The 27,071-nt window shown below is 40.1% G+C and overlaps 4 protein-coding genes across 4 annotated transcripts in view; 2 read left to right on the top strand and 2 right to left on the bottom strand.

Annotated features, from left to right (window-relative positions):
• The first annotated feature begins 978 nt into the window (after positions 1 to 978).
• On the top strand, positions 979 to 11,273 carry LOC119734600 (NMDA receptor synaptonuclear signaling and neuronal migration factor-like). Its single transcript, XM_038208135.1, has 14 exons — positions 979 to 1,930; positions 2,497 to 2,600; positions 4,865 to 4,985; positions 5,636 to 5,704; positions 6,149 to 6,276; positions 6,621 to 6,707; positions 6,941 to 7,062; positions 7,255 to 7,329; positions 7,473 to 7,506; positions 7,640 to 7,710; positions 8,192 to 8,277; positions 8,480 to 8,582; positions 9,440 to 9,515; positions 10,520 to 11,273. Exons 1-14 carry the CDS (start codon positions 1,875 to 1,877, stop codon positions 10,606 to 10,608), a joined length of 1,221 nt encoding a protein of 406 aa, XP_038064063.1. The 5' UTR covers positions 979 to 1,874; the 3' UTR covers positions 10,609 to 11,273.
• Positions 11,269 to 23,320, bottom strand: LOC119734606 (peroxiredoxin-6-like). The gene is made up of 6 exons (XM_038208141.1): positions 23,006 to 23,320; positions 20,406 to 20,562; positions 14,687 to 14,824; positions 13,622 to 13,695; positions 13,370 to 13,442; positions 11,269 to 12,728 (listed from the first exon to the last, which is right to left on the bottom strand). The coding sequence occupies exons 1-6, from the start codon at positions 23,089 to 23,091 to the stop codon at positions 12,597 to 12,599; spliced, it is 660 nt and encodes a 219-aa protein (XP_038064069.1). The 5' UTR covers positions 23,092 to 23,320; the 3' UTR covers positions 11,269 to 12,596.
• A 582-nt stretch (positions 23,321 to 23,902) lies between these two features.
• LOC119734605 (phospholipid phosphatase 6-like) lies at positions 23,903 to 25,677 on the bottom strand. The gene is made up of 2 exons (XM_038208140.1): positions 25,208 to 25,677; positions 23,903 to 24,877 (listed from the first exon to the last, which is right to left on the bottom strand). The coding sequence occupies exons 1-2, from the start codon at positions 25,524 to 25,526 to the stop codon at positions 24,507 to 24,509; spliced, it is 690 nt and encodes a 229-aa protein (XP_038064068.1). The 5' UTR covers positions 25,527 to 25,677; the 3' UTR covers positions 23,903 to 24,506.
• A 553-nt stretch (positions 25,678 to 26,230) lies between these two features.
• Positions 26,231 to 27,071, top strand: part of LOC119734221 (protein FAM78B-like) — a 28,466-nt gene continuing 27,625 nt past the window's right edge. The window contains exon 1 of the mRNA XM_038207589.1: positions 26,231 to 26,334. Within this exon, the coding sequence (XP_038063517.1) occupies positions 26,265 to 26,334 (70 nt within the window). The 5' untranslated portion in view covers positions 26,231 to 26,264. The remainder of the gene's footprint in view (positions 26,335 to 27,071) is intronic.

Raw genomic sequence — 27,071 nt, 5'->3', positions numbered from 1 at the left:
ATCCCGTTAGCTCGGTGGTCGAGTGGTAAGACATCTGCACTAGAAAGCAGGAGGTCGTGGGTTCGAGTCCCACCCGAGTGATTTTTTCCAACTTTCACTCGGGAGGTAACACACTGGGTATACAGTGTTTAAAACGTCGGTGAAGGGCAAAACCTAATTTGATTTATATCACCCCGGCGCAAAAATTCCATCTTAAAAAAATAATAGTTTTCAAAATAAATGTTTACCTGTACTTTATGTTAACAGGGTTGAAAATAGTTACTGTTACCTACTCAATGTAGAGGAGTGGAGCTCAAGGTTCTTACAACTGAACTAAATGTGGGTATTTGAGGTCCTTTAATGCAGAATTTAGTCAGTTTTTAGTGACCTCAACTTCTCTCTGCGGCTTTTTCAAATGTGAGGGTTCCCCAGCGGCATTGTAGGAAATTCCAAACTGCAAAATTGTGGATAATGATTGAAAATGCTGGAGTTGACTGTATCAGCCTTGTAAATTGAAGATATTTATGTTTTAGAAGTAATATTCATGATTGCTGAATCGTTTTATCCATTAAAAAAACTCATGCTTGAAACATCTATAGACAAAGTAAACATATCCATGTTTATTTTTGTAAATCTTTAGAAAGACTTTTTAGTATCCCCAACAAATATTTGGAACAAAGAATTCTTTCCCTTTTTCTGAAATAAATACAAAATAGTTTTTACCATGATGATACATTTACTTTGTTCATTTCCAGTGGTTTTTCAAATAATGTTATTATGTATTTAAGTCTCTAAAAGGATTAACTTTGCGGCGAAAAGTTTTTGTATCTTGTTTGCCTTCATCGTCATCGATTATAATAGAATTACCGTTCCAAGCATTGGTTATCGGCTTTCTATATAATCCCCAGAATGCTGTGCAACATTAACAAAAGACCTCTTCGTCCATTCTTTGAAAGAAGAATGGCCAGCGACCATGAGGCGATGAAGGAAGGTTAATACTCGTACACACAACGAAATACGAGTCGGTTTAGTCACATGGCAACGTGCACGCTGTGGTCCGCGCGGTCAGTCTTTGCTCTGTTGTAAGATTTCTACAATAACATTTCATCGACTGACTGCAGTTGGGTGATTCTATACTGTAAATGGACGTGTACGATGGTGACTATCATTAAGATGAGTGGACATTTCTGCAAGTGACCAGTTAAGCCCGAACAGAATAACCCTGGTACCATAATATGGGCAGTGAACCAACTTAGGCTCTTTGGGAGTTTCGATGTGATTAAGACAAGGAGTTATATATGTGAAGTGTTCCAGTTGATGACAGAAAGTTGTGGCAGTTGTTAAAGCTGTTCCTCCCTCGACTACCTAATCAACTACCACCAACAACTACTATCGGATGTGTTGTAGAAACTTCCCCGTGGATTTACTGAACAGCCGAGACCAAACCCTTGCTCAAGGAGATACAGTGCACCTGCAATTGACAGGATTCAGTTTGCACTAAACATAGATGGACTGATAGACCAAAATAAAACCTTCTTCTTCGCTTGGACGCGTCGAGTGTATAGATCGTCTTAAATCGGATCAGTCGAATAAATCTCAAGAGCTTCTTAAACTCCGTTTCACAGTAACAGAAAGCACCTCTGCAACTGCATACTTGCCGCCTTTTTATCTCCGTTTGATGTTCAAACAAGTTGTCTTGCTATATTATCAAATTAAGGTATGTGATCGCCATCATGAATGATTGATTTCAACCAATGAGAATAATGTCTACCTCCATAACTTCAATTAGGCACATGAATATTTCGTAAAGAGTGGAATCTGGAAATGTTTGATTCAACAAACCTTTAGGTATAGAACAGACGATTTGCAACATTTGGATTCAAGACACGGTTGCAATGGGATCTTCTCCATCGAAAAACAAGAGCAACCAAAAGGTCTCCAATGTGATGACGTAAGTATTTCACGCAGTTTAAGGGGAAAATATTTGAGAAAATGATCCCAAATCACCTCAGTACCTGAAATATCCAGCACAACCTGAGGTTGAAAAACTCCTCTTTCTCAACTGCTTCTCGCTACATGTACTGTATTGAACACATTGTTCGGTATTTAATTCGTCTTAATATACCGAAGAGATAGACGCCCTGTACGTGTGAGTAATTATTAGCAACCCAACAATAACATGGAATGATACGACCCAGTAATTTAAATTTAATTGCATATTACGTAATGACTGTTCAAGCACATCAGGCAATTGCCAAAATGTTTAGGCAATTTAATAATGTTTCCGTGGGTGGAGAGCGACGCTCAATGATGGCCCTAGCTGTTTTATAATTAAAACAAATAATGCAAACACACTGTTGCAAGTTAATTTGAGCTATGATCTGAGTGTTTTTGTTCGAATGTACAGAAAAATACATCAACTAACGTGTGTAAATGATGATTTTGATTAAAAAATTTTTTAGTTTTAATACCTCATATTATATGCAAAGTGTGTATGTCTTATCGTATTATTTCTAGCGCAACTTTCGCCTTCGACGATGCTGCAAACAGAGCAGCTGAGAAGCGACAGCGAAGCAATGGAGACTTGGCAAAGACGACAGATGGAGTGGCTAATCGTACAGGTATATACAGACATTGAGACAGACTTTAAAAATGGGAGTTTATCAGCAATAAAAAATGCCATTGTTACAAGAAAACGAATCTTTGATGAGCACGACACGTTTTACGATGGCGGATCCAGAATGTTCAGGATTTTCAACTGGGGATGGCTGGGGTTGTAAAAGAAATTATTTGGGGGGGGGGGGGAGGGAGATGCGGCGTTCTGTTGCAGTCAACACATAAAATGACCGAAGGCCTTAACCCTAAAAGGGCCGGGTTATTTGGACCATCTCACAGCCGGGGGCGGATTCCCCCCCCCCCCCCCCTCCCCAGATCTCGGCCATGGAGTGACGAAAAATTATGAAACATCGTATATGTAAAGAACAACTTAATATGAACATACACAAGAAATTTCGTGACTAGGTTAAAGGGTTTTGGAATTATGGCTAATTAATTATTCATATACACCGATGGTAATTCTGCTTTGTGTACACAACATAATCTGCGCGGCAACCCATCGTCGGAATTTTATAGTTTTGGTATCAAAAAAAATGCGCAAGACTTGAAGCTAAAAGTCAGGAAAGCTCGGGTCGGGAAAAAGATTTTCTGCAAGGGTATGGCGGAAAAAGTTGAGGGGCGGATTCTGCCCCCGGGCCCTTTTAGGGTTAACGCAATGCATCGAGATTGTGTTATATTGGATGATAACGTGTTTTGGGATTTTCCCATCACTGTTTACCAACTAACATTGGTCAGCCGGTAAGGGGGGTGGGAGTTGCTGGTTAGCCACCCCAATCAATTTGAATCGGCCCTTGTGTTAGCATCACATTGTGTGTTGAAAGTAATTTTCTTATCTTAGCTGTACCCAGAAAGTAGGATATTTGTTTTAATGATCTTTCGAAGCGGTTTCAAGGTACATGTGTACATGTATCGTCCAAAATCTTTAAGTGTTCAAACGCTCGCATCTGCAGGGATTGCATTTACTTTTGAAAGTATAGCCCAGGGATCATCACAACTCCAATAATCATTCGTGCAAATTGGAGGGTTGTACGGTAGGCATGTATATTTACACTGGTCTCTAAATACATTATGTAAGCCTACATATCGATTTTCGTATGTCATTAACGTCCATACCATGGCTACAGTATTATCCTATGACCAGTGGATGGATGATCACTGTGGAAAGGGGACACGGATACTGGGAACCCCGCTCCAAATACATCCTAATAAGTACGTGGTTTGATCACGTTCCTTCACAATACCTCGATTCTAAAAAATAAGAAGTTAACATGTTCGTGCATATGCCTATACATGTATAGGCCTACACAGGGGCGGGGGAATGCTTTGCCAAAGGGGGGGGGGCGGGACACCAAAAAGGGGCACTTGCTCAGAAAAAGGGGCATCTTCCGTCGGTGTGAAAGTGCATGGAGGAAAAGAATATGGTCCCGTTCATTTCGCTATTAACCTATATGAAGAGGAACAAATTATGAATACGTTGTCCATCTTGCTCTTTGTGTTTCTTTTACCAGTTATGTAGAGAGACCATATTTTATTATCGCGAGAGGGCACTGTTGCTTTTGATGGCCAGTTCAGTAACAATTTTATTCCCGTGAAGAGCTATTAATTTTTTAGGGGCCAGTTTTCCATCTTGAGAGAGGGCACAATTTTAATGTTGCGAGCGGCGCACCCTTTCGAGGGGCGCGCAGTCGCGAAAGGAGCACTATTGTTTTGGATGGCCAATTTTCCATCTCGAGGGGCCCGAGGGGGCACAATTTTATAATTGCGAGAGGGGTATTTGTGCTTTCGAGGGATAGTTTTCCATCTCGTGAAGGTGCAAAATCTTGTTAAAGCGAGAGGAGTACAATGTACTTGTGTTTTTGAGGGGCAGTTTTGCATTACAAGAGAGGAGGCAATTATTTATTTGTAGCGCGGATCATGCTGCTTTCATACGTGTGCGTTTGAGGGGCAGTTTTGTTTTCATCTCGAGGGGGGCACATTTACAACCGCGAGCGGGGGACTTTTGTTGGCCTGGGAAAATCCGGCGGCAAGTACCCACCCCTGCCCCCCCCCCTCCGGTTCCGCCGCCCCTGCATGTATAATCATAATGTTTGTGGCATCATCAATATTTTTGAGTTTATGAGTGAAATTATTTTAATTCAACCAAGAGGTACTATGAATACAAGAACCACCAAGCTACCAAAAACTGAAAATTAATCGTCCTGAAGATCCAATGTAATTGTCATGATCATAAAGCGTTGTTTCACTTGTTGCAATTTTATGCTCACACTAGAGGAACCACTTCAAACCAATGGCGTTATCACTTCAGCGCAACCAGAGACGGGAGAGGGCGCTGTCGATAATGATACAGAAGACGAACTGATGCTGAGCCACGCCTCCACCAAAATACAAAGGTAAAAACCAAAGATGAGGTTAAAGTGGGAGGGGTCGAAACAAACCCATCACGGGTGCTAGTTTCGAAAGAGCTATGACGCTGTAAGTCATGGAGATCTTTAAAGAAGGTGGAAATACATAATATGGCGCGGGATTATCGCAGAATATTCAACAAGTCCATTAAAAAAGAAGCAAAATGATATCGTCCGCCACTGAACAAAATGAGGGAAAAACCTGTTGCTACGTTTTCAGATAAGCTTATTGACTGCCGTTTTTGTGCCCAAATTGTTTTGAAGGCTGCAAGTTGAACGAAGTGCAGAGCATAGATTTTCGTGGAAAAGTGCTATTATATGAAGTACATAAACGGGACACATTTTGATTAAAACCACGCATCAGGTGTTGATGCTGTTGTCAGATGTAGGTCTATTGACGCCGATACATGTACACCTCAAGGCAAAAGAGACAGATGATTTCTTCAGTGTATCAGGAAACGTATTTGAATCACAGCAGGCTTTTAATTTGAGAGAGGCAAACCAAAAAACGAAATCGGAAATCAACTCGAAATTGATAATGACAAATGGCGCCACAACTCTCTTCTAACCAGCAAGTCGTCTTTAAAGAAGGTTAAGATGAGTGCTCAGGGGACTGACTTGGGGGTTTATCTTTACAGTACGTTCCGCGGATACAAGGAGAGGAAGCTACGGAGGCAGGAGACAGAAATGGCCATCAAGATACAGAGGTTAGTCAACTTAAAGAAGATCACGAGAAACTTGGTTAACTTCGAGAGACAATGCAGGGGAACTGCGTGAAGGAACTGAATCAGCAGCGTATATATATATCCAGCTTTTTATGTGGAGGGGGGGGGGACAATTAAGACTTTACTGTATCGACTTGTGCACCGTCTTCAAACCATCTTTAGAAAATATAACAAAAACGTTCAGCGCGCCCTCATTGGCCCTCTCCCCTGCTGGATACGCCACTTAACTGAATTATATTTACCAAAATGACTGCGAAACAAATTAATTTGCTGGCTGTACACATACATAGTATATACATATACTTTTATTATCAAGGACATTTGGGGATGGGTGAAGTTTTGAGAAAAGAAGAAAAGGAAGAAGCGAAGGAAGATCGAAAAGGTCTAATTTTTGCATACTTATAAATATGAATTACATGTATGCAGAATTTACCGGCGCCACTCATCGGTCAAGAAGTCCCTTGCGCAAGACGTGCAGGATTCGCCATCACCAGAGCCCGAAGCAGCGCCTACGACACCGCAATCACTACAGCCTCTCACCGAAGAACAAAAGGGTAGGCCAAACACGCGGGAAAAAGATGAAATCTTGGTTAAATGAAGCACGACGGAAGGTCTCTGTTGTCGAATCAGTATCAATATTAAGCGATCAACCGTTCTCTTTGTTCACAGAGAAGTCATAGCCTGTCATTTTATTGAGATCAATTGGATGGAGAGGTTTTCATCCGGGGAACAATATCTCGGCAAGGATTTGACCATGCAGTATCTACTCGCAAAGGGGGGGGGGGGGCGGGGCGGTGCTCGATCTTTCCGATTCCAGTCAGAAAGTAATAAACTTCCTATAACTGCAGTGTGTACATAATATAACATACTTCTTCTTGTTTTTTCTTTCGTTTGACAGTTCCCGACGCGAGACCAGACTCCAGACTCAGCAAAGCGAAGGATTCCAAATCGAAAGCTATAACCAAGCAACATCTGGTTGGTGTTGGTAAGCATGTCATTCTTTTCTATTGAGGATATTGCTTAAACAAAACTCCTACCATTAATAAATCTAACGTAAGTCACACTTTTGACCCTGCATTTAAAATCGGTTACTATGTTTTCAATTAATTATGACAGAACATTTTAACACTCATTATCTGGAAAAAACTATAAAAAAAAAAAAAACTATCGTTAATTTGTGTTAATTCCCTTCCGTTTTTACCAAATTGATTTTTTTAGGCCAGAAGACCAAAGAGGATTTCTTGGCGTTCCAAGACGAAATCACAGAGCTGAAATGGTACGCGGAACAGCAGCTAGAGAGGGCGATATGTGGATCGGAGTTTGTCGGACCAAGGATAGTTGTAAGCTTCAAAACTCCTTCTTATATAGAAGTTACACTTGTATCAGGACATGAAAGGTTTCCATGCACTTTTTCACTTTTGGGAAGATTATGAATTGCAAAAGCGATAATTTCCATCTAATATTTTCCACATGCTATGTCCGATCATAATCAATAAAAGCGATTAAATTAACGAAAACTCTTTCACTTTCAGTTGGTTTCGTCCAAGGTACCGAAAGGAGAACTTCTTGCCAAGATAGTCAGAAAAGACGTGCTGATATTCGTCTACGTAAGTAAACAGTTGTTGACATGGTTGACAATAAACGCCATTGGCTGAGAAAAAAAGATATGCCAAAGAAATATCCCTAACATTTATTTTATCATTCACAAACTATACAACAAAATTAACATTATATTTGATTACATCCGCAGGATTTCAACAAAGATACCTATGATGTTTTACTTGGTGAGTGCCTTTTGGAAAATTAAACACCATTTTTGTGCTATGGATGATCATGTTATTTTCACGTATAGTACATTTATATTACTTTTATAACATTTTATATTTATGTTTTATAATGGGTAACATTTCTTTGCAGAGAACATCAAAGTGAATCTTCAGGCCTTCAAAGAAGGCTGTAAGGCGCGTTCCATCTGTCTATACTGCCAGGTAATATTCGTTTGTAATTAGGGCCTACGTGGGAACATGGTGCTTGTGCTCTTGAGCAAGGCACTTTACCATTATTGCTTCGTCCTTCGGATGGGATGTAAAGTCGTAGGTCCCGTGTGTTGTGTAATGCACGTTAAAGAACCCAGTAAGACTTGTCGCTAAGAGAATGGGTTTGCCCCGGTGTTTCTGGCAGTGGCAGCAATAATACGCCGCAGCACCTAGCAAAAAGGTGCTACATAGTGGGTCTCATAATTTATGTTCATTATACTTCATTTACCTGTCTTTGGTTGCATTCTCCCCCAGCGCTTTGTATCCTCTGGCAAAAGGCGCTATATAAATACAGCCTTATTTTAAAAAGGGAACCTCCAAAGCTACCGGATTTCTGAAATTATAATGGCGATGAATGAATCGAATGATCGAAAAATGATGACCATTTTATTCATATTTTTTGTCGTTACGTTTTCTTTTGTACTCGGGGCAGGGCGGGCCTGGATATTTGTATCTTCGGAGAGGCAAGGTGGTGACAGTTGCCAAACTAAAGAAGGAAAGCGAACAGGACCAAGTCAGGTAGGACATCTGGAAAATTCTTCGTCAATCAAGTCTGCGGCTTTCAGTTAGCAATACATGTACAATGTACACATAATTACTGAGAGCAGACTGGCATAAAAATTACTTCTGTGAAGCCCACCAAATTTGAATACACGTACATGTATATATGCAAAAGACCATTGTTGCCACGTGATTTTTCTTCTTTTGTTTTCGTCAACAGGTTCTTCAAGGAACTGGGCAAGTATGTGACCAAGATAGAGGCACATAAGTCCGTCGTTCACGTCATGGGCTGTAACGTCCTTGGAAACGACAAAGGACAGGAGGTTCGTATGGCATAACAGATCATGAAAAATGTCACGGGAAGATATCCACACAGTAGTATATGTATAATGTAAAGCACGATATCACCAATAAACATTCCTGTACAAAATGATAGCGCTGGTAATAAAAATGACTGACTCTGTTCTAACTATGAGAACTCGGAAACAGCGCCTCTACTCATATGGCGTGATGTTTTCGCACTGTCAAACCCCGATCAACAGTTTTAGTGTTAAATTTCACTTGAAAAGAAGTATTGAAAAGACCTGAATGTACAATTGTAAAACTTGACTTACCCTGTACGATTGACGCCATTTGTCTCCATGGTAACTAAAAGCAGACGTCGCGTACAGAAGTTCGATACTGCCGGACCGGTTGTGGTGTCGACAATCGATGCGTTAACACAAGGTAGCATTGCAAGACGGAAGTTCTTCGTATTGTGCACGTGGTCATGACGAACAATCATTGATTTCCCGCCACTAAAATGACGTCCACGAAAGTCTTTGTATTTGGTATATCATCACACATTGCAAAATTGTAGTTTAAAATAGCTGAAAAAATGGACAAAGTCATGACTTTATGCGCAGTGTGCATCTTGTTTTCAAAAGTTGTAATCGACAAATCGCTGCTTATCAGACTAAACCGTTGTTTTCTTCTGGAGGGTACATGCACATTGTATAGGGTACATGCACATTGTATAGGATACAAAAGGGGCAGGGTACCAGATACACGCGTACGCATATAATGTGCGTACCAAAGTTAGGTACACAGTGTGTACACGTACAATGAATTATTAAAGTGCACGTACCTTATAATAAGTGAAATAAATTAACTGTGCTGTACTTTTCAATTATCCCTCCAGCTTTTTAATCACCTCAAGGATTTGATGAAACCTAACCAGGTGCGTTTTGAAGCTCCGCTTGAGCTTTCTGAAGCTGGTAAGTTAATATACATGTACACAGAGAAGTGCTCTGGTCATTGTGCACGTAAACTCTCTCACGGGGAAAAAGTAAGAACAAATGCTAGCAAATTGAAAGTTTGATTATATCGCAGTGAATGAATTTCGTTTCATAATGAGTTTGCATCATGTGTGACCCTCAAATGCTAAAAAACAGAGTTGCCTGAGTTTTTAACATTGACTTAGGAAATGTTTTTCTTGGAACAATCGAAGTATCGATATAATACTCCAGATTTTTAAGATAAACAACCCCAAAACAGCGTTTTAGAATAAAGCAGATTTTGTAACATTTGCTTTTCTGACAAAACAAGATGCGCTGTAAAGTATTTACCTAACCGTTAGGTTAGCTGTAGACAGTTCAGAATCGATATGTCTGTGCAATACATGAATATAGAATTGAATAACTTTAACTATCAGCTCCTTAAACCTATTAATATGATAAGAATTTAGACTTTGACCAGTATTCGATAAAGATAATTAATCCTTTACTACACTTTAGTTAAGTTGTTCATCATGTAGATCTGTTGTGTATTACAGCTCTATCATATAATTGTGTATATCATGGCTTTGTTGCATAAATATTGTATTATATCATGGCTTTGTTGCAATCATATTATATCATGGCTTTGTTGCATAAATATTACATTATATCTTTGTCGTAAAGAGGTTTGCCGTGCTCGAGACATAAAAATACAGAACGAGTGATGTAGACATTTTAGCTCGACTTGATTCGACAAAAAAGTCTTTATAACAGCCCTGAATAACCACATTAATGAATGTCATGGAACTCATAGAAATGTCATTTTATGTGAAATTATTTTTCATAGTCTTTATCTCCCTACCTTACTGGCCGTTTCACCCCGTCTGTGTCTTCCATTTTGAAAAAAAAATATTTAGTTCATATGTTTCGTCGTCATATATAATTATTACGAAATTATGCTGCAAATGGACTATTTTTTCAATCTTTCATTTCTTTTATTACAGGTGCGGAGATGATCGACACATACTTCTATTTTGATAAATACGTTGTATGGCGAGCCCACAAACATTCGAAGTTGGACCCGGAATTATGAAGCCACAGAAAGCTCTTGAAAGTAGAAGGGGGGGGGGGACTTTATAAGCTGCAGATTTGTATGGCATGCCAGGAAGTTAAATCATACCTTACTTTGGGTAGAACTTGAGACACCGAGGAGCTGAAATGAGTGGGATACAAACGGGGGTGGAGGGGGGGGGGGGGGGGGTTCGAGAAACTTAAAATCATGAAAACCCAAATTCGAGATTTAAAATTATTGGGTGTTCAGTTTACATTGGCATTCAGGGCAAGTCAAAAAGGAAACCCAAATGGCAGGACCAGTTATTTACTGAAGTTATGCTTGTAGCACTTTCAAAATCTAGGGCATGAAAGCCCAATTAATACCGTGCGCTTTTCAAGTTACGGAATGCTAAACACAAACATCATGTTAATCTGAATTGTTTTCGTTTTGCTGAAATAACACTAAACTTTTTGTTTTTTCCTTCATTAAAAAAATGGCGCCGACATTTGGATTCCCATTTTTCTGACTCCCCCATACATGTGTTCACTATACAGTGGAGCACAAAAAAACTCACTGTACAATTTTGTTAATGTGGGAATCATGGATTAGGATACATTCAGATAGTAGAACTTTCACAAATTTTTATTTATTTATGTGTGGTGTGGTTGTACAGATGAAATAAATCGAGTGACTGTGAAATACAATCTTTTTGTTTTGTTTATTAATCTCACAACAAACAAGCAAAAGATGCATTTTTACATCAAAATAATTATGTCCATAGACCTACAATAGCAATACAATCCAATCAATTAAGTTTCAACTAAAGAATTATGACACTTTTTTATCAGAGAAGAAAAACAAGCTGCTACCATAGCACACAGTGCAAAAGATATAAATGCATAAACAAATTCCACCACCATTTAAAAAATTAAGGATTGGGAGTTAAAGGGAATATACAACATTTGCAAACATCGAAAAATAAAACTACCAAGTTTTTACGAAATACCTTACTAGGATGTTGGTAAATGACAGTCTAAAGCATCCTGTAAAATTATGGCACATGGTGTGAAGTCGTTTTCAAGAAAATGGTATTTTGTATACATTTCCAACAGTGGGCGGCCGACCACCGTTGGAAAAACCTAACTATTTTTCAACTACTGCTCCTAATTAACCATTTTGTTTTTCAGTCCAAATTTTGTTTGCTATTGGTTAGATGTTCATGAATGGGTACAGGCCAGCTACTGGTTCCCTTACCTTACAATTTTCTGGCATCTATAAATTGATCGATTTTATCCTTAGTGGAGTCAGGGAACCAGACTACTTGAACATTTTTGTTTTTTCTTGGTTTTTCCAGCATTTTCGAACACAAAAATTCAAACATGTCAGTGTAAAACAATATTTGACCTATTATACCAACCCCTCAAATGTAGTTCATTTCTGAAAATTACAGCAAAAGCCAATGATGTGCATTCCCTTTAAACAAAAATATGGCTTGTTAGATTGAATGAACCACTGTGACAGGAAATATGGAGCCTTGAAGTTATATTCGTCTCAACGGAGCAGAACCCTCAAATATACATGTATTCCTCTTTTTTGACATGTCGCCGAAAAGGGAAAATTGAATAGGAAATCAACTTCTTGAAGAACCAGCAGAATGCCCTATAGAACAGACTATAAAAATAATGCGACTCGCTTGCTATGCAAATTTATTGAAATAATACCAGCTGAAAATGAGCTGTATTGCTTGATTTACAAAAATACACATGTAGAAAAATATTTTCTAGTTAGCGATTCAACAGTTCTGGTCTGGATAAAGCATAATAAACTATATCAATAAAAGCCAAAGATGAAATATAATCAAAGTTGTTGATGCTATATGAGTAACTAGATTATGATTACATGTTACATGTGTACATCGGAGCATTATTTGTAAGATCTGGTGGAAGGTCATCCCTCTCAACATACAATGAGGTGAACCCACACACTTGCAGTACACAATGAACCCTGTCTTCACTAGGTGGGCCATTTCACTCTGGCTGAGGGGTGATTCGGAGGTACTTCTTGTTGGAGGGGACAGGTTTCATTGTCACCCCCTTGGGGAAGAGTTTTGGAATGTCCTCTTGCTGGACGGAGGGTAACACCATGCAGTCTCCTCCTTGCTGCAAAGATTGATAACAAAAAAATGATGAGAACAAAATCAAGTCATTTGACTGTAGGTTACAAATGCAGTTTTTATTTTGTCTCTCAAATACGTAGAGATTGGTTTCCCATTGTGGAGAAAATAATTTAAAGAACTCCCTCATGCTGTGCTGTACTCTATTTGATATTGAACAAAAAAATCCAATCCCATTTCCTTTTTAACCTCCTTTTTTAATCACAAGTAGATTCAAGATTTGTCATGTGATTAATTTTTTTGGGTGTTTTTTTATGTCTTTGGGAGCAATTTTGAAATATTTTATAAACTTGTTAGATATTGTTACTTTAGCAACGGACAAAACCATGGGCGTTGCCAGGATTTTTTTCTAGAGCGGGGCAAAGCCAATTCCCCCCCCCCCCAAAAAAAATCCCTATACTTTCCAGCATTTTCCCGATTGATCATTTTTTCAAGGGTGGGCACGGATATTTCCCCCCCCCCCCATTAAATTAAAAACAATATGATTTTGCGCCTTGTTTAATTTATTTTTTCCCTTTTTTTCTCCTTTTTTTTTGCTTGTCCAGGGGGGCAAGCACCCAAAGCCCCCCCCCCCCCCCCCCCCCCGATGCCCATGGACATTACATATATATCTAGGGGTCATCTTACCTTCCAGTTGACTGGTGTCGCCACTTTCTTGGTAGCGGTCAGTTGTAGGGAATCTATGACACGTAGAATCTCACTGCGGGGAAAAAATGAAATGAGGTCAGCATTTGTCATTAATTGATATCCAGCTGATCAAAAGTTTGTGAAGCAACAACCCTGAACACCAAAAAAAAAAAATGTCAATATGCTTCCCCCAAATTTGACCCCGGATGGCCAACAAGTTGTTTCTTTTATTGCATTTTTGGTCACACTTACTCAAAGTTGCGGCCGGTGGTTGCCGGATACAAAATGGACAGCTTGAGTTTCTTGTCGGGCCCGATGATGAACACCTAACAAATGCAATCGAAAAAAATGAGAGAGCTATTACTGAACGAGCAATTTTATTTTTAACTCTTGAAGGGCCTGTTACAACCTTTCCCAAGTCAACCTTCTCTTCATTAGGATCTGACTTTAAAAAAAATCTCCTGTCTAGGGTTAGTGTCTAGGTCTTTGACAAGTACACTACATGGAAAGATTTAGACAATCAATCAATCAATCCATCAAAAGAAATTTATAAAGCACCAAAATCAAAAAGTTTACTCTAAGGCGCTGATGGGGCACCAAAGAGAAGAAAAATTATTGATGGTACACCTCCTGAAACAGGTGAGCTTTCAGGAGTGTCTTCAATGTATGCAGTGAGGTGGTATCTCTAATGTATTCTGGAAGTTTGATCCAGATTCTGGGGCCGTATACACAAAATGATCAATCAGCAAAAGAGACACAATGGGTTCTAGGCTCAACAAAGTGTAGTGAACAGGAGGTTGATGATCGAAGTCGTCTCTGTTGAGAACTAATTTGGAGCATGTCCGTGATGTAAGCGGGAGCTTGTTTCCAGTACGCTTTAAACATAAGAATGATGACCTTGTAGTTGATTCTTTGTGGGATTGGAAGCCAGTGTAAATTGATAAGTTCAGGAGTGATGGAGTCGAACTTCCAATGTAGCCGTAGCTCTGCAAGCCTGTTTCTGCCACGGCCTTAAACCCATCAGAGTCATGAAGACATTGGTGAGCAAAGAATAGACAGTAGTAATGAGCTGTCTGATTACTCCTTAACCCTAACTCCCTATAATGATTTACTAGGAACCATACCCATCCTGGCAAATTCCAACACCATATTGGAAACTGCACACACATACATGTATGTCTGACTTTGTTTCTGGAGGTGTGCCAACCCAATGTAAAAGACTGTTTGTTTAGGGGTACCGTACCCATCCTTACAGATTCCAACAATACATGCTGTTGGGGTTTGATGGGTTGAGTTCTGTATGGGTTAATGACTTACACAGCGAGCTGTCAGAGGCATGCCAGCCTTGTTCACCTCATCCGGGTCCAGCATGCCAAATTTGACTGCCAGCGTACGGTCGTCAGCAATGATGGGGTAGGGGAAGTCCCCAGTCAGCTTGCTGTTGGCCTGAATGTCCTGCAGAAAAGCAAAAACAACATTGGAATTTAACATAATCCTCTTTGGGAGATAAGGGTTGAACCAAGTTGCTAAGCTGTAGCTCCCTACTGATTTTACGTTACCCTGGGGAGGGTTACATCAAGGTTTAAATAATACAATTAAAAGTTCAAATCATGACATAGGAGTTAGCTAAGAGCCTTTTCATTTTAAACTAACAAGTGGAATTTCTTTTCGTTTTTTTTGTACGATATGCTAATTGGCTCGTTGCAGCACTTACGTCAGGTTACGCAATCAAGAATGTTCACCTAATCTCCTTTATATAGAGCTGCTTTAGTTCTAAGCATTCATTCTCGGTCAAGCGACACACCCTGCTACACCAGACTTGCCCACCCTTCCCAACCCATTTAAATTAACTCAATTAATAATGGAAATCGGTTCAGGGGGAGTGCACCTCCGCCGAGGGTCCGGGTTGCACCCACGTTTCCCCCACAGGGGTTTTTTCGTGGCCACCGAGTAGCAGGCCAAAACCTGTTACGCCGACACTCGGCATCGAACCGATAACACTCCTCAATCAAAAATATTTCTTTCAACAAATAAATAACTCAATAAATAGTCTAACAGAACTCAACATGACTTTGTTCTTCGATTCGGCTATTTGTTGCCAAAAAATTGCCGATTTGCGGCTATTTGCACAATTTGTCGCTTTAAATCCAGGCACTGAAGAAATGTTTCTCTTTGAAATTGTTAACGTTCCATTTTTGCAGGAACATATGTTTATATAAACAGACGAATTTGTTCGTCATTGTTACCCGTACTGTTGGGTGGTCTTTTTCACTTTTCCCCTACAGAAATATGAAACAACTATACATCTACCCTCCGCGACCCATCCCTCCGTGAACTAGCAAACAGCACACTGCCGTCTCTCTTGATGTCAGCAAAGGCCGAATCCACCACGACCAAGTACAAGGCTTCATGGACAAAGTGGGAGACCTGGGCTTCATCAACACCAGAGATTACCAAGGTCCCGGTCAACCCATTCCAATTTGCACTCTACATATCGCATCTGTCATCCACCGGATCCAAGTCCACCGCCGAACTCGCTGCAGCAGCAGTCAAATGGGTGCACAGTTTGGCTGGTCTACCCTCACCAACAGACAACAGCATTGTCAAGATGGCACTGCAAGGCTTTAAAAGGCAGAACTCTTCACCGACCATCCGGAAAGACCCAATCACACCAGACATTCTGACAAAGCTGCATATCAACCACGGTCACTCCTCAGCAACACTGGCAGATCTGCGCATCCTGTTTGTTTGTTTCATTTCCTACGCCGGATTCCTTCGCTTCCATGACATAAGAAACATTAGCAGAAATGACTGTACAATTTCTTCAGACCGGCTTACCATACACCTTTGCAAATCCAAGTCTGACCAATTTAGGCAAGGGACAGATGTCGTGATCGCTAGAACTTTCAAACCGACTTGCCCAGTGCTCGTGGCTGAACGGTATTTTTCGGCTCTAGGCGATTCCAACAACTCAACCTTACCGGTGCTTCGCAGACTTGTTGCCACCAAGAAAGGCCTTACATCGTCCACCAAACCACTCAGCTATACACGCACACGCGAGATAGTACTGGACGCTCTACGACCCATCGTCCCCGATGTTGCCACCTACGGTCTTCACAGCTTGAGATCAGGTGGGGCATCTGCTGCCTTCAACGCAAACGTTCCTCCATTCCTGATATCCGAACAGGGCAGGTGGAAAACGGAGAGCGCCAGGAATGTATATTTTCAGTTAGACAACAAGTCTAATTTACTTGCTACTAGGAACCTTGGCATTTAAGACACAAGCCTCTTTTCCGGCTTAAAACCGATTTGCGGTTGGAAACATGTTCAAGTCTTACTTATAAGTATTACAAAGGCTGATTGAATACTGAGTAATAGAAAATTAAATTAATTAAATTAAATTAAACATTAAATTTAGTCTTGCAAGTATAAAAAAATAAATAAATAAATGAAGCACGGAGAAAATAATCCGATGCACAAGAATAACTTGTTGCTTTGATTCGTTTATCTAATAGAATGCTTTTTCTCGAAGATTTTGTGGAACTGTTAAAATGCTATTACGCATAATTTAAATAATAAATTACGATATTGAAGAATATTAAACATTGTTCAGAAGATCTTGTAGAAGAAATGTTTAAAACGATACCGTGAATAATGTTATTAATGGAATTATAATATAGAAGAATATTAAACAGCAGGGTTCGCTCACGACCGATCCCAATGTTCACCAAAGCAAACCTAAAATTGTTGTCATTTTCCTTTTTGTCCAATGAATCTTCGCTGTTCACATGAGGTAAAAAATAGAAAAGAAATGTACTTTCTGACGGGAGAATGGAGGAAGAAAGATTAATATCTTTTAACTTAGCCGACAGAAAAATGAACTTTGCTAATCAATGCATAATATTAATTAGGTGAAAAGATCAAGTCCGCAAAATCCATCACTGACTCTGCTTCACATAATGCTTCAGGACCAAATCCGCCGAAATCCACCACAAATCCACCGCTGCTATAGATGGATTTCGTTGGACTCCTACTCATGGCTTGCCCACCAAAATCCTCCAAATAGGGGATGGATTTTGATGGAGTTGGGAAGGTTAGGCCAAAAAAAAAAAGTCTCCAGTTTCTGGTATGCGCGTCGCCGTAGCCATGTTGGTTGGCAAAATTATTATTTTTTTTTTCAATGTAAAATGGTGTCTTAAAACTGCCAACGCACTGGTTTAATTGTAATCCTGCTGCTGCACAATTTTAACGTGTTTTTAGATGGGGTTACGATCGAGTATAAGCTTTATGTGGCCTCTCTTGGCTCCCATTTATTTTGCATTTGTTTCATTTTCATTCATATTTGATTCTTAACCACAGTCCAGTCACCCAGGTGATGGCTTAATCCTTTGAGTTTTCCTTGGATAGATGTTATTTAACCAGCGACCTAGGTTGAACATCCTTGAGTGCATGATGCGTAGGTAATGTCCGTGCACTGATCGTGACGATAGCCGACCCACACTACTGTACATTTCAAATTATGCTGTCGTCACCAGAAGTGCCTTCAGATAGGAGAAATGTTGTAAGAGCTTGCCGACTTATGCGACCAAAAAATACTTGTGTTGCCTGTTTCCCATCCGAACTTAGAAAATCATGCATTTTTTCATAAAGTGGTCGACAGTGCGGTCTTGCTGTGCCGTGCAGGGAAGCTTGATCACAGCACGGGAAATGCAGAATGAACAGTTAATTCACATGGTACCTGTTACAAATGCCGGCGAAAATAAATTGACTGTCATCCCACCCTATTTTTCTGGCTTTAACCACTTTGAAGACCCCACCCCCCCCCAAAAAAAACCCCGGTAACTACAATTTATCCACCCACATTTTTTTGTTAATGTAATAAGTCCTTCTGATTTGAAATCACAGGCGTGTGGAAAGCAGCACATCTGGATTTTTTTTAGGCGTGTGATTTTTCTAGGCCTGTGATTTTTTTCTAAGCGTGTGATTCTGTGGTCCAAGCTGGGAATAAAAACTCTTGTATTTTATTAAATAATATTTATCTTGGCTAGAGCCGAGGTGTGCGGTACAGAGGGATTCAGGCGTGCGAGTATTCTCACTTCTCGGGCATGCAATGGCGTGGAGGTGCAATGGCACATCTCAAATCGCAAGAACTGTGTCATAGGAAACACATTTTCCCTCCTTGTTTAGAGGTCTTACCAGACATTTACCCAGCGTGGTTCAAGCATCCAGGGAGCTAACTGTTATACACACATACTTGTGTTTATTGCAGTGAGCTGCTAATGATGCACTTGGGTCTTATCAAGCTTGTGTAATTGGCTATTCATCCATTGACATTTTGTTCAATTCAATTACATTTGTACATGTACTTCAATTGACTGTGGGAGCTCGGCAAATTTCCTGGATAAAACCTCAGTGAGTTCCTTGTGATTTTCCCTGCTTGCGTAACAAATTGGCTGCGTAATTGGATGGCATAGAGGTGAGGTTCGGCACTAATTTTAGAAGGCACAAAAGCATAAAAATTCAAATATCTATCGGGAGAATTTTGGTGGGTGAACAGAAATTATCATACTACAAGTGCTTCAAAAGTCCAGATTATTTCACCTAGTGGAGTAAAAAAAAGTGTCTTTATACAATGTAATAAAGAGAAGGAAAAAAACAACCTGGCTTTTTTACATTAAGTTTACATACAATAAGCAGAAAACTGAATTTGAGTCTTTAATTATATTAAAATTCCAAACTCACTACTCTCTTTTAATCACTCTAGCTCTTTACACATGACTGTACACCCATGCAGGGAAGGGCTTTGAAAAATCAGTGTTTTCTCTCATTCGATATATCACACTGTGCCCTGGTCAAATTGCCTTTAAATGACAAGAGAAGATCCAAGGTGACCCACTGGCATTTAGTGCCAAAAATAGTTTCAAAAGATATGCAAGTTTTAGAGCACAAAGAGTTGACATGGTTGAAAAAGATTGCATAACAATGGCCAAAGCCGTAAGAGTGCTAGCCCAGAGAGTTATGCTTGGTCGTTGAGCTGTGTGCAGGGGTGGGAATATTTGTCAAGTGGCTATCCCACTGATCCTACAGCAGGGAATAGACAAACACACTGCATGCAAACTGCAACTTTGCAGCATCAGTCTATTGTATCGGAACTACCGCCGGCCGGGAACTTGAAAATCTATTACATGTACACCTCGTCTACCTGCCTTATTGGATGATTTGAACAAAGACAACAACGTCATGCCTGAAATTCATGGTGGGGTGACTTGTTTGGAGTACGGGGGAGGGAGGGGAACTTCCATTTATATTATTCTGAAGTAGGATCTACAGTAGAGTGTATACATATAATTACAGTCGAACCCTGATAAGAAGAGCACTGTTAATACAAGGTACTGCTTATAAAGCAAAATTCTGGTCCCAAGTTTTTCTTTGTTTCTCTTTGTTTTCCGTTACTGTTAATACAAAAGGTACCTGTTATAACAAGGTAATTCGTAAAGTCCCAAGGACCTTGTTATAAAGGTGTTCGATTCCCTTTTCCTTCCATAACCCTAAATCCCTGAGTTTTAGTCCAACTTTTCTGGACTTGCTATTGTACAGTCTCTTGTTGTTCCTATTTCACAAAGAATGTGTCTGCCATGGAATGATAGATGTTCCTGGGCAAGATAATTTACTTCAATCGCTTTTGTTTTCGTAAACTTTTAAAGCGGCACAATAATCTCGTGTGGGTAGACTATATTGCATGTTCATAAAGGGATAGGATTCAGGATTGAACAAATCACAAAGCAAAATTGTTGTTACCAAATTTAGTTTTAATAGATTAATTAAATGAGGCAAAAGCGTGTATCTAATGCCAACTAAACTCTTACTAAGAAGACAATATCTTGTTGCTACTTCATTCACCATACATAACCTCAAAGATAGGTCAATAATTACGAATATGATATCTGGACTTTGAAATGTTTCCCATGTTTCACCTTCCCAACTTCCCTAACTTGTTTCCTTCCATTTTCTCCGCCCGATCATCTGAATCACATACCTTGATCCATCCCAGGTGACTTTCAACACTGTCCACGGAGAGGGCGATCATTTTGACGTTCCTCTTGGCAAATTCACCAGCCAGGTTAGCAGCTGCACCCAACTCTGTGGTGCAGACGGGAGTGTAGTCAGCAGGGTGAGAAAACAAGATGCCCCAACTGTAGAAGGAAATAGGCAAATCAAATTCATTTTTTTTACAAACAGGCGGTAGGCATATTATGGTAATCCTTACTTTTAGGACCCCGTTCCTATATAGGAAGGGAAAGACTCACCAAAACAGTTGACTAAATGACACTCAAATTGACATTCTGATACTTCTTGGCACATCTGAACAATGACACCTTCTTGAATATCAGCAGGTTTAATTTTGTGGAAAGAGGGCAGGGCTTTGATTTATGAGGGAAATTCAGGGGTAAAAGACGACGATGACAACCAGAAAACAGACTCAAAAACCAAGATGGCAAACGTGAAAGCTCAATTCGATGAAAGCTCGATGCTGATTGGCTGATAAAAAATAAACATCTTATTTATTTTTAGTCTGGTTCCCAGACCAAAAGATTCAGGAATAGTCAGAATCTTAAAATTAATTTTATTAGCAGCCAATCAGCATCGGGCTTTCATTATGTAGGGCTTTCACGAGTGTAAGAACTACAACATGCACGTCTGACTGCGAAAAAAGGTAGGAAAGTCACATTTTCTTCAAAAGTGCTTTCAAAACTACAACTAACATGAGTTTATACAAAGAAAAAAGACTGCTTTAGCCTGCAAAAGTCACTTTGGTACTGGACAGTCATCTGCAAAAGTCAGTTTTGAACAGAACTTGTAAAAAATAGAGGTGTCCTAAAAGTAAGGATTACCCATATGATGTTGTTGCACACATGGATGTTAGGCCAAGCGAAAAAAATTAACCAGTTTCTTGACCCCACCCGCTTCCCTTTTTCCCGGCGGTCTCCTTTTCTACATTTTTATAATTCAAAGATTTGCAATATACTTTACACATTTATTTGTCAATTTGTTTCCAACACAATTGTAGCTTTGTAGAAAGGATTATGGCTCCTTTGGATACAATTTTGTATGATCAGCAAAATATTCCAGAAAATTAAAGAATCTCGGGGGGGGGGGGGGGGCAAAAAACAGTGCCTCCTTCATTTAAAAACAAGGCCGGATGATAAACTACTGATTTTTGTACTTGGCCTTTACATGAAGAGTAAGACACTAAATATTGTCCTGTAAATTCTGTCCTTCTCTTTCACCTGTACAAAGCGCACCTCAAATTCCTTTTCACTTTTACTAGTTTTAGTTTTGGCACCTTATCCATCTGGCTGTTGACGTCACCTCTATACAAGTTCCCAGTTTAGCCTAGCTGGAGTTACCCAGCCCTGAGTTTTATCATTGGGTTGTCTATTAGGGCTGGAGCGAATTTTCTCGTAACTTGTAGTATAGGCAAAATTTTTTGGAAAATGTTCAATTTTGTCCCCGTTACACACTAATTGCAACTGCAACTCACCCCAAACTTGCCTGGAATAACCATTACACAGGTCCTTAAAGTAAAAAACGATCCACGATGAAGATTCAGCCTACAATTGCAGTGAAAACAGGAGGAATAACCGCTAACTTGACAACCTTGCTGGATTGGCCAGGACCGCAATTGGTTTGTGCACAAAAAAATTGTGTACAATGAATGGCGGTCGATTAACAGGCACAGAGAGCGATCGCTGTCAACTACTCGTTTTTGCCGGCTGCGCTGGCTGTTGGCGCATGACGTCACGCGGAAGCGTAACACCCGATGACTGTTTCATGCACTATTGGTTGCGGTTCCAGTACCAAAGCTGTGATGCGAGTGGTAAACCTTATATTAGTGCATGAAACAGTCATCGGGTGTTACGCTTCCGCGTGACGTCACGCGCCAACGCCAGCGCAGCCGGCAAAAACGAGTAGTTGACCGCGATCGCTCTCTGTGCCTGTTAATCGACCGCCATTCATTGTACACAATTTTTTTGTGCACAAACCAATTGCGGTCCTGGCCAATCCAGCAAGGTTGTCAAGTTAGCGGTTATTCCTCCTGTTTTCACTGCAATTGTAGGCTGAATCTTCATCGTGGATCGTTTTTTACTTTAAGGACCTGTGTAATGGTTATTCCAGGCAAGTTTGGGGTGAGTTGCAGTTGCAATTAGTGTGTAACGGGGACAAAATTGAACATTTTCCAAAATTCTTTGCCTATACTACAAGTTACGAGAAAAATTCGCTCCAGCCCTAGATGACAACCCAATGATAAAACTCAGGGCTGGGTAACTCCAGCTAAGTTTAGCCCAAATTGGGTTACAATGGGATAACAAGTAAGTACCAATTAAGTACCAAAATAACTCCAAAAAGTCAAATTTAGAACTTGTACAATTACATGTAGTACTACTAGTAGTAGTAAAAAATACATTCCTGCTGAGGAGCCGAGGACAACCACAGCACGGTCATGATTATCTGACCATGGACTGACCATGGAGGAAGGAAACAGTTTGTGTTCCTTCTTCCACGGTCTGACCATGGCCAGGCGGAACGCCCGTAGGGTTTGAATGAATTATGAATACATTGACTGATTTAGCCTACCTGACACCAAGCCATTCGTGGAAGTTGATTTTGCCCGTGCTGGTGTCAGCCTCAAAGTCGGGGAAAATTTCTCCGAGATTCACCATCTTGACTGATTGAGAATGACACAAAAACCCTGTGTGGACAAATGGTGTAGAAAGGCTGGCAACAGGAGTCAGTACACACCCACCACAAACGGTGTAGTCAAGAACTAGAGTGGAGAAGACAGTCGAAACTTCCCGTCACGTCACACGGCGATTGTGCCAAGTCACCGTTTGTCGCATGCAAGAGCGACCAAGAACAACAAACCACCCTCGAGTCCTTGACCACATGGGGCTTTAATAGCAAACAATATGGCAGGTGCCTGGATGCAAAGGGATTACAATAATGCACGAGGAGTCTGGGTGTCGTACTTAGAATAGCTCGCCAACTTACGTCGTACGTGCTGCGCATCACGTGCGCCACATCAGTTGGCAGTTGCATCATGGTTGCACGTATGCACTGATGCTTATCTCAAAGGATTAAAGCATGGCCATGATTTAACAAAGATATGAAAAAATGGTGTAAGAAGTGATTTTTGGTATTCTCTTGAATTGAAATTTTCAGGAGTCAAAATTTAAATGCAGCCAAAATACTCCCTCCCCAAAAATCTATGGAATGGTTCGAATATATTTCAAATTTCAAACAATGTACGCAGGGATGCTGGCCGATCATCACAGCCAACACTTCATTTTTTTATTGAATAAATCCAACACTGCTTATGGGGGATTCATACAATGAGGGAAAAAAGGGGCTGTTAAAACCTTTTTAACATAAGAGAGTAACATAGCCCCCACCCCCATCCGGCGAAAAAATCCTCTATCCCCACTTCATCTTCAGTCAACCCTTAAAGAGTAAAACATAACACATAAACCTGTATATGCAACGTGCTGAGAAAATAGTCCTTTATTTCACTGAAAAGTCTGAATACAAATTACATAGTAGAGGCTAAGGAAACAATCATTCTCCAACTCAGTGCATGTACAATGTACATGTATTTCATTGTGTCTTCAGTGTATTTAGTAATTATTCAAGTCACACTGATCAGTTTTTGATCATCATTCAAATTGACAACACCCGCTCTATATCATCAGTGGATCAACATTCCTCTAGTAATGGATGAAGAGGTCTCACAAATTGTTCATAAAAAAAAAACTGGTATAGAAATAACAAATATGCATTAATCTCTTCAATACCTGGTGGTGAAATCCAAAAAGATACCAATAATAATAAATTGTGCATCAAAAAAGAAGTGACTTTCGATATGTACTTTTAACAGAGCTATTTTCTCTAAAACCAGACGATAATTGTATGCATCTAGCCAAGTCAAAACAGTACATATAATTCCAGCATGCATATCTATGCCCATAATTACAAATCAATTTAGGCACACTTATATCTTTACAATACATGTACATGTACTTTGCTTTTAAAACACTTACTAAAAGCTAATACTCTGTTATTTAAAATTCCATGTTTTCATTTAAGTAAAATAAGTCTTCAGATAGTAGAAATTTTCAACAGGCATCCAATAATGCTGAATAAAGATTCCTTGTAAAAGACCTATGAGTATCCCACAAGTAACATCGGTGACATAATGACGACCTAAGCAAAGTCTAGATGCAGCAATGCCTACAGTCCATAGTAAATACAGTGCCATTTTGAACACTGTGAGATTGAGGTTTGCAATGAAGAAATACGCCAGCATGCCGACGCGTGTGCAGTGGCCGGAGGGGAATGAGAATTTGTTGTCCACTGATACTGCAAAGAACATGTCGTTCTGGTTGACGGAGGGTCGGTGTCGCCTGACAATTGCTTTCAGAATGAAGCTGACGAGAAGATCTAGGAAAATACCTGACAAAAAAAAATTAATAGATAAAAGAAAACAGAAAAGTAAAATTAACTTATAAAGATTTGGGTTTACATAAACAAGATGAAACCCAAAAAAATGTATATGAAAGATCAAAATGTTATAATAAAATAACTGGTGAAAATTAAGTAACTTTACTACTTTGGAATAGGATTGTTAATATTATAACATTGAAATCTGTTGAGGATGCTTTCTCCAAAGTCCAACTTTGAAAGTCTACCCTTTTCTTTGCCATCATTTACATATTAACAGGCAGTTAAAAAAAAATCGAGTCGTTTACACAGGCTTACTAAGCAACCAGAACAGTGCCTAACCTGCCAAAAGATTCAACAACAGTTCAAGCAGCCACGGGTCGGCAGAGTAACACATCAGGGCGACGGGAATTGCAATCCACGGCACACCATGGCCAGATATCTCCAGGAATTGGAAGAAATATCTGAGGTAGCCAGAGTCGGATGAAGCACAGATGCTGCATGTCAGTGTGGCCGCCCTGTCCCATTCAATCAGGCGGTGGATGAAACTGCTGCTGCCGGCTGATTTTGCATCCGCTTCATCTTTGCTATTTTTCCCTTCGGAATTCAAGGCTTTATCGCCGGTAGATTTCAGTTTACGTGATCTCAGTTCAGACACCATCTTTCGAGCAATATGTTTATACTCTTTTCTCTTTCTTAAGTCCCAAAATGATGTTAAAAAAACCCAAGGAATTTCAAGTGTGGAATACAAATGAAAAGAACTTGATCACGGAGGTCGCCATCTTTAAATAGATACATTCGCCAAGCCAGAGGTGGCGCCCTTCAAAAATCATGGTCATTAATTAGAGAACGAAAATCTGACGAAATGAGACGCGGCGCGTCTATTCGCGGCGCTTTGACATTGCGTAGAAAAACCAAAAAAAAATCCGATTTAAACCATACCCGTTTAATTGTTAAACCTCTGGGAGGATGCTCTGATTTTTATCACTGTATTGAAACAGTTTCATGAAGGAATTATTTTGCTGAGCTGAGGGGGTCACCAAGCATCTGCGCACGCGCACAGATCTTTCGACCTGCGCGCACGTACGTGTGTAAGTGTGCGTAACGCGTTCAGTGACAATTTCTCGGTTGTGACGTCACAAATTGAAAAATATCCGCGAAAGCCGCGTAACACACGTGATCGACTGCCAAACAACGGCAAACCAGTAACAAAATTTGTACTAAAACACCTCACACAAAACACATGGACATGTACGCATTTTTGGCCACACAACTTTTTATTCCTCCTAGAATTCAAATTTGGGAGTTTTTTCTTTGATTTCAAAGTTTATGAATTGAAATGTATAACCTGGGAAGAAACAATATGGCTGATAAGCGCGGGGATGATCGGCTGGCGACAATGAATGCGTGGTGTCAGGACTCGGATGAAGTGTCCTTTCAGCTTACGGACTGGGAGGAGGAATCGAACGGTAAGGCGGCAATGTCAAGAGAGTTGTACAAAACCTGTGAAATGGCGTGAAACTCAGACACAAATTGTGGCGAGTTGCAAGCTGACTGAGGACAGACGCTAAATACCACGACGTATTCACCGACAACGAAATTGATTTTACACAAAGAAAACAAACATTACATAAAACTTTTTCCTGAACATAACGGGAAAACACTGAAAGCAGAACAATTATTCAGCCCATTACGGCAACGGCAAGCAAGAAATTGTTAACAAAGTGAATGACTCTGTGAAGGTTAGTGAGGGTAGTGAGGGTAGTGGTGAAATAATCGTGAGAAAATGTGTGGTTCGGAAAAGGGGGTCTACCCGATGTTCCCCAATACCTATGTTCCCCAATACCGATGTTCCCCGAAATCCTTAGGATTAGGGTTAGGGTTAGGGCTAGGCTTAGGGTTATAGGGTAAGGATTTCGTTGAACATCGGTATTGGGGAACATCGTTATTGGGGAACATAGGTATGCACCCCGGAAAAGTACCGGTTCGTTTTTAAAACCACACATCTTCTCAAAAGAGTTATATTCTTCCACATGGTGTCACCGCAAACCCTCACTAGTTTACACTAGCGCCATGCAAAGTTTCAAATCTCATCGATGAAGGTTGCCTTTGATCTAGTGTGAAAACTGACCCTGCAATTTTAGATGAAAACAGTACATTTTTGCATACCGTAAAACTTTTCCAATGAAATTCTTAGGATAACGTT

This window comes from Patiria miniata, unplaced genomic scaffold, assembly GCF_015706575.1.
Source record: "Patiria miniata isolate m_02_andy unplaced genomic scaffold, ASM1570657v1 HiC_scaffold_27, whole genome shotgun sequence".
In the NCBI taxonomy this organism is placed as follows: Eukaryota; Metazoa; Echinodermata; class Asteroidea; order Valvatida; family Asterinidae; genus Patiria; species Patiria miniata.
The sequence above is the reverse complement of the archived record's forward strand: the minus strand, read 5'-3'. Positions and strand labels throughout refer to the sequence as shown.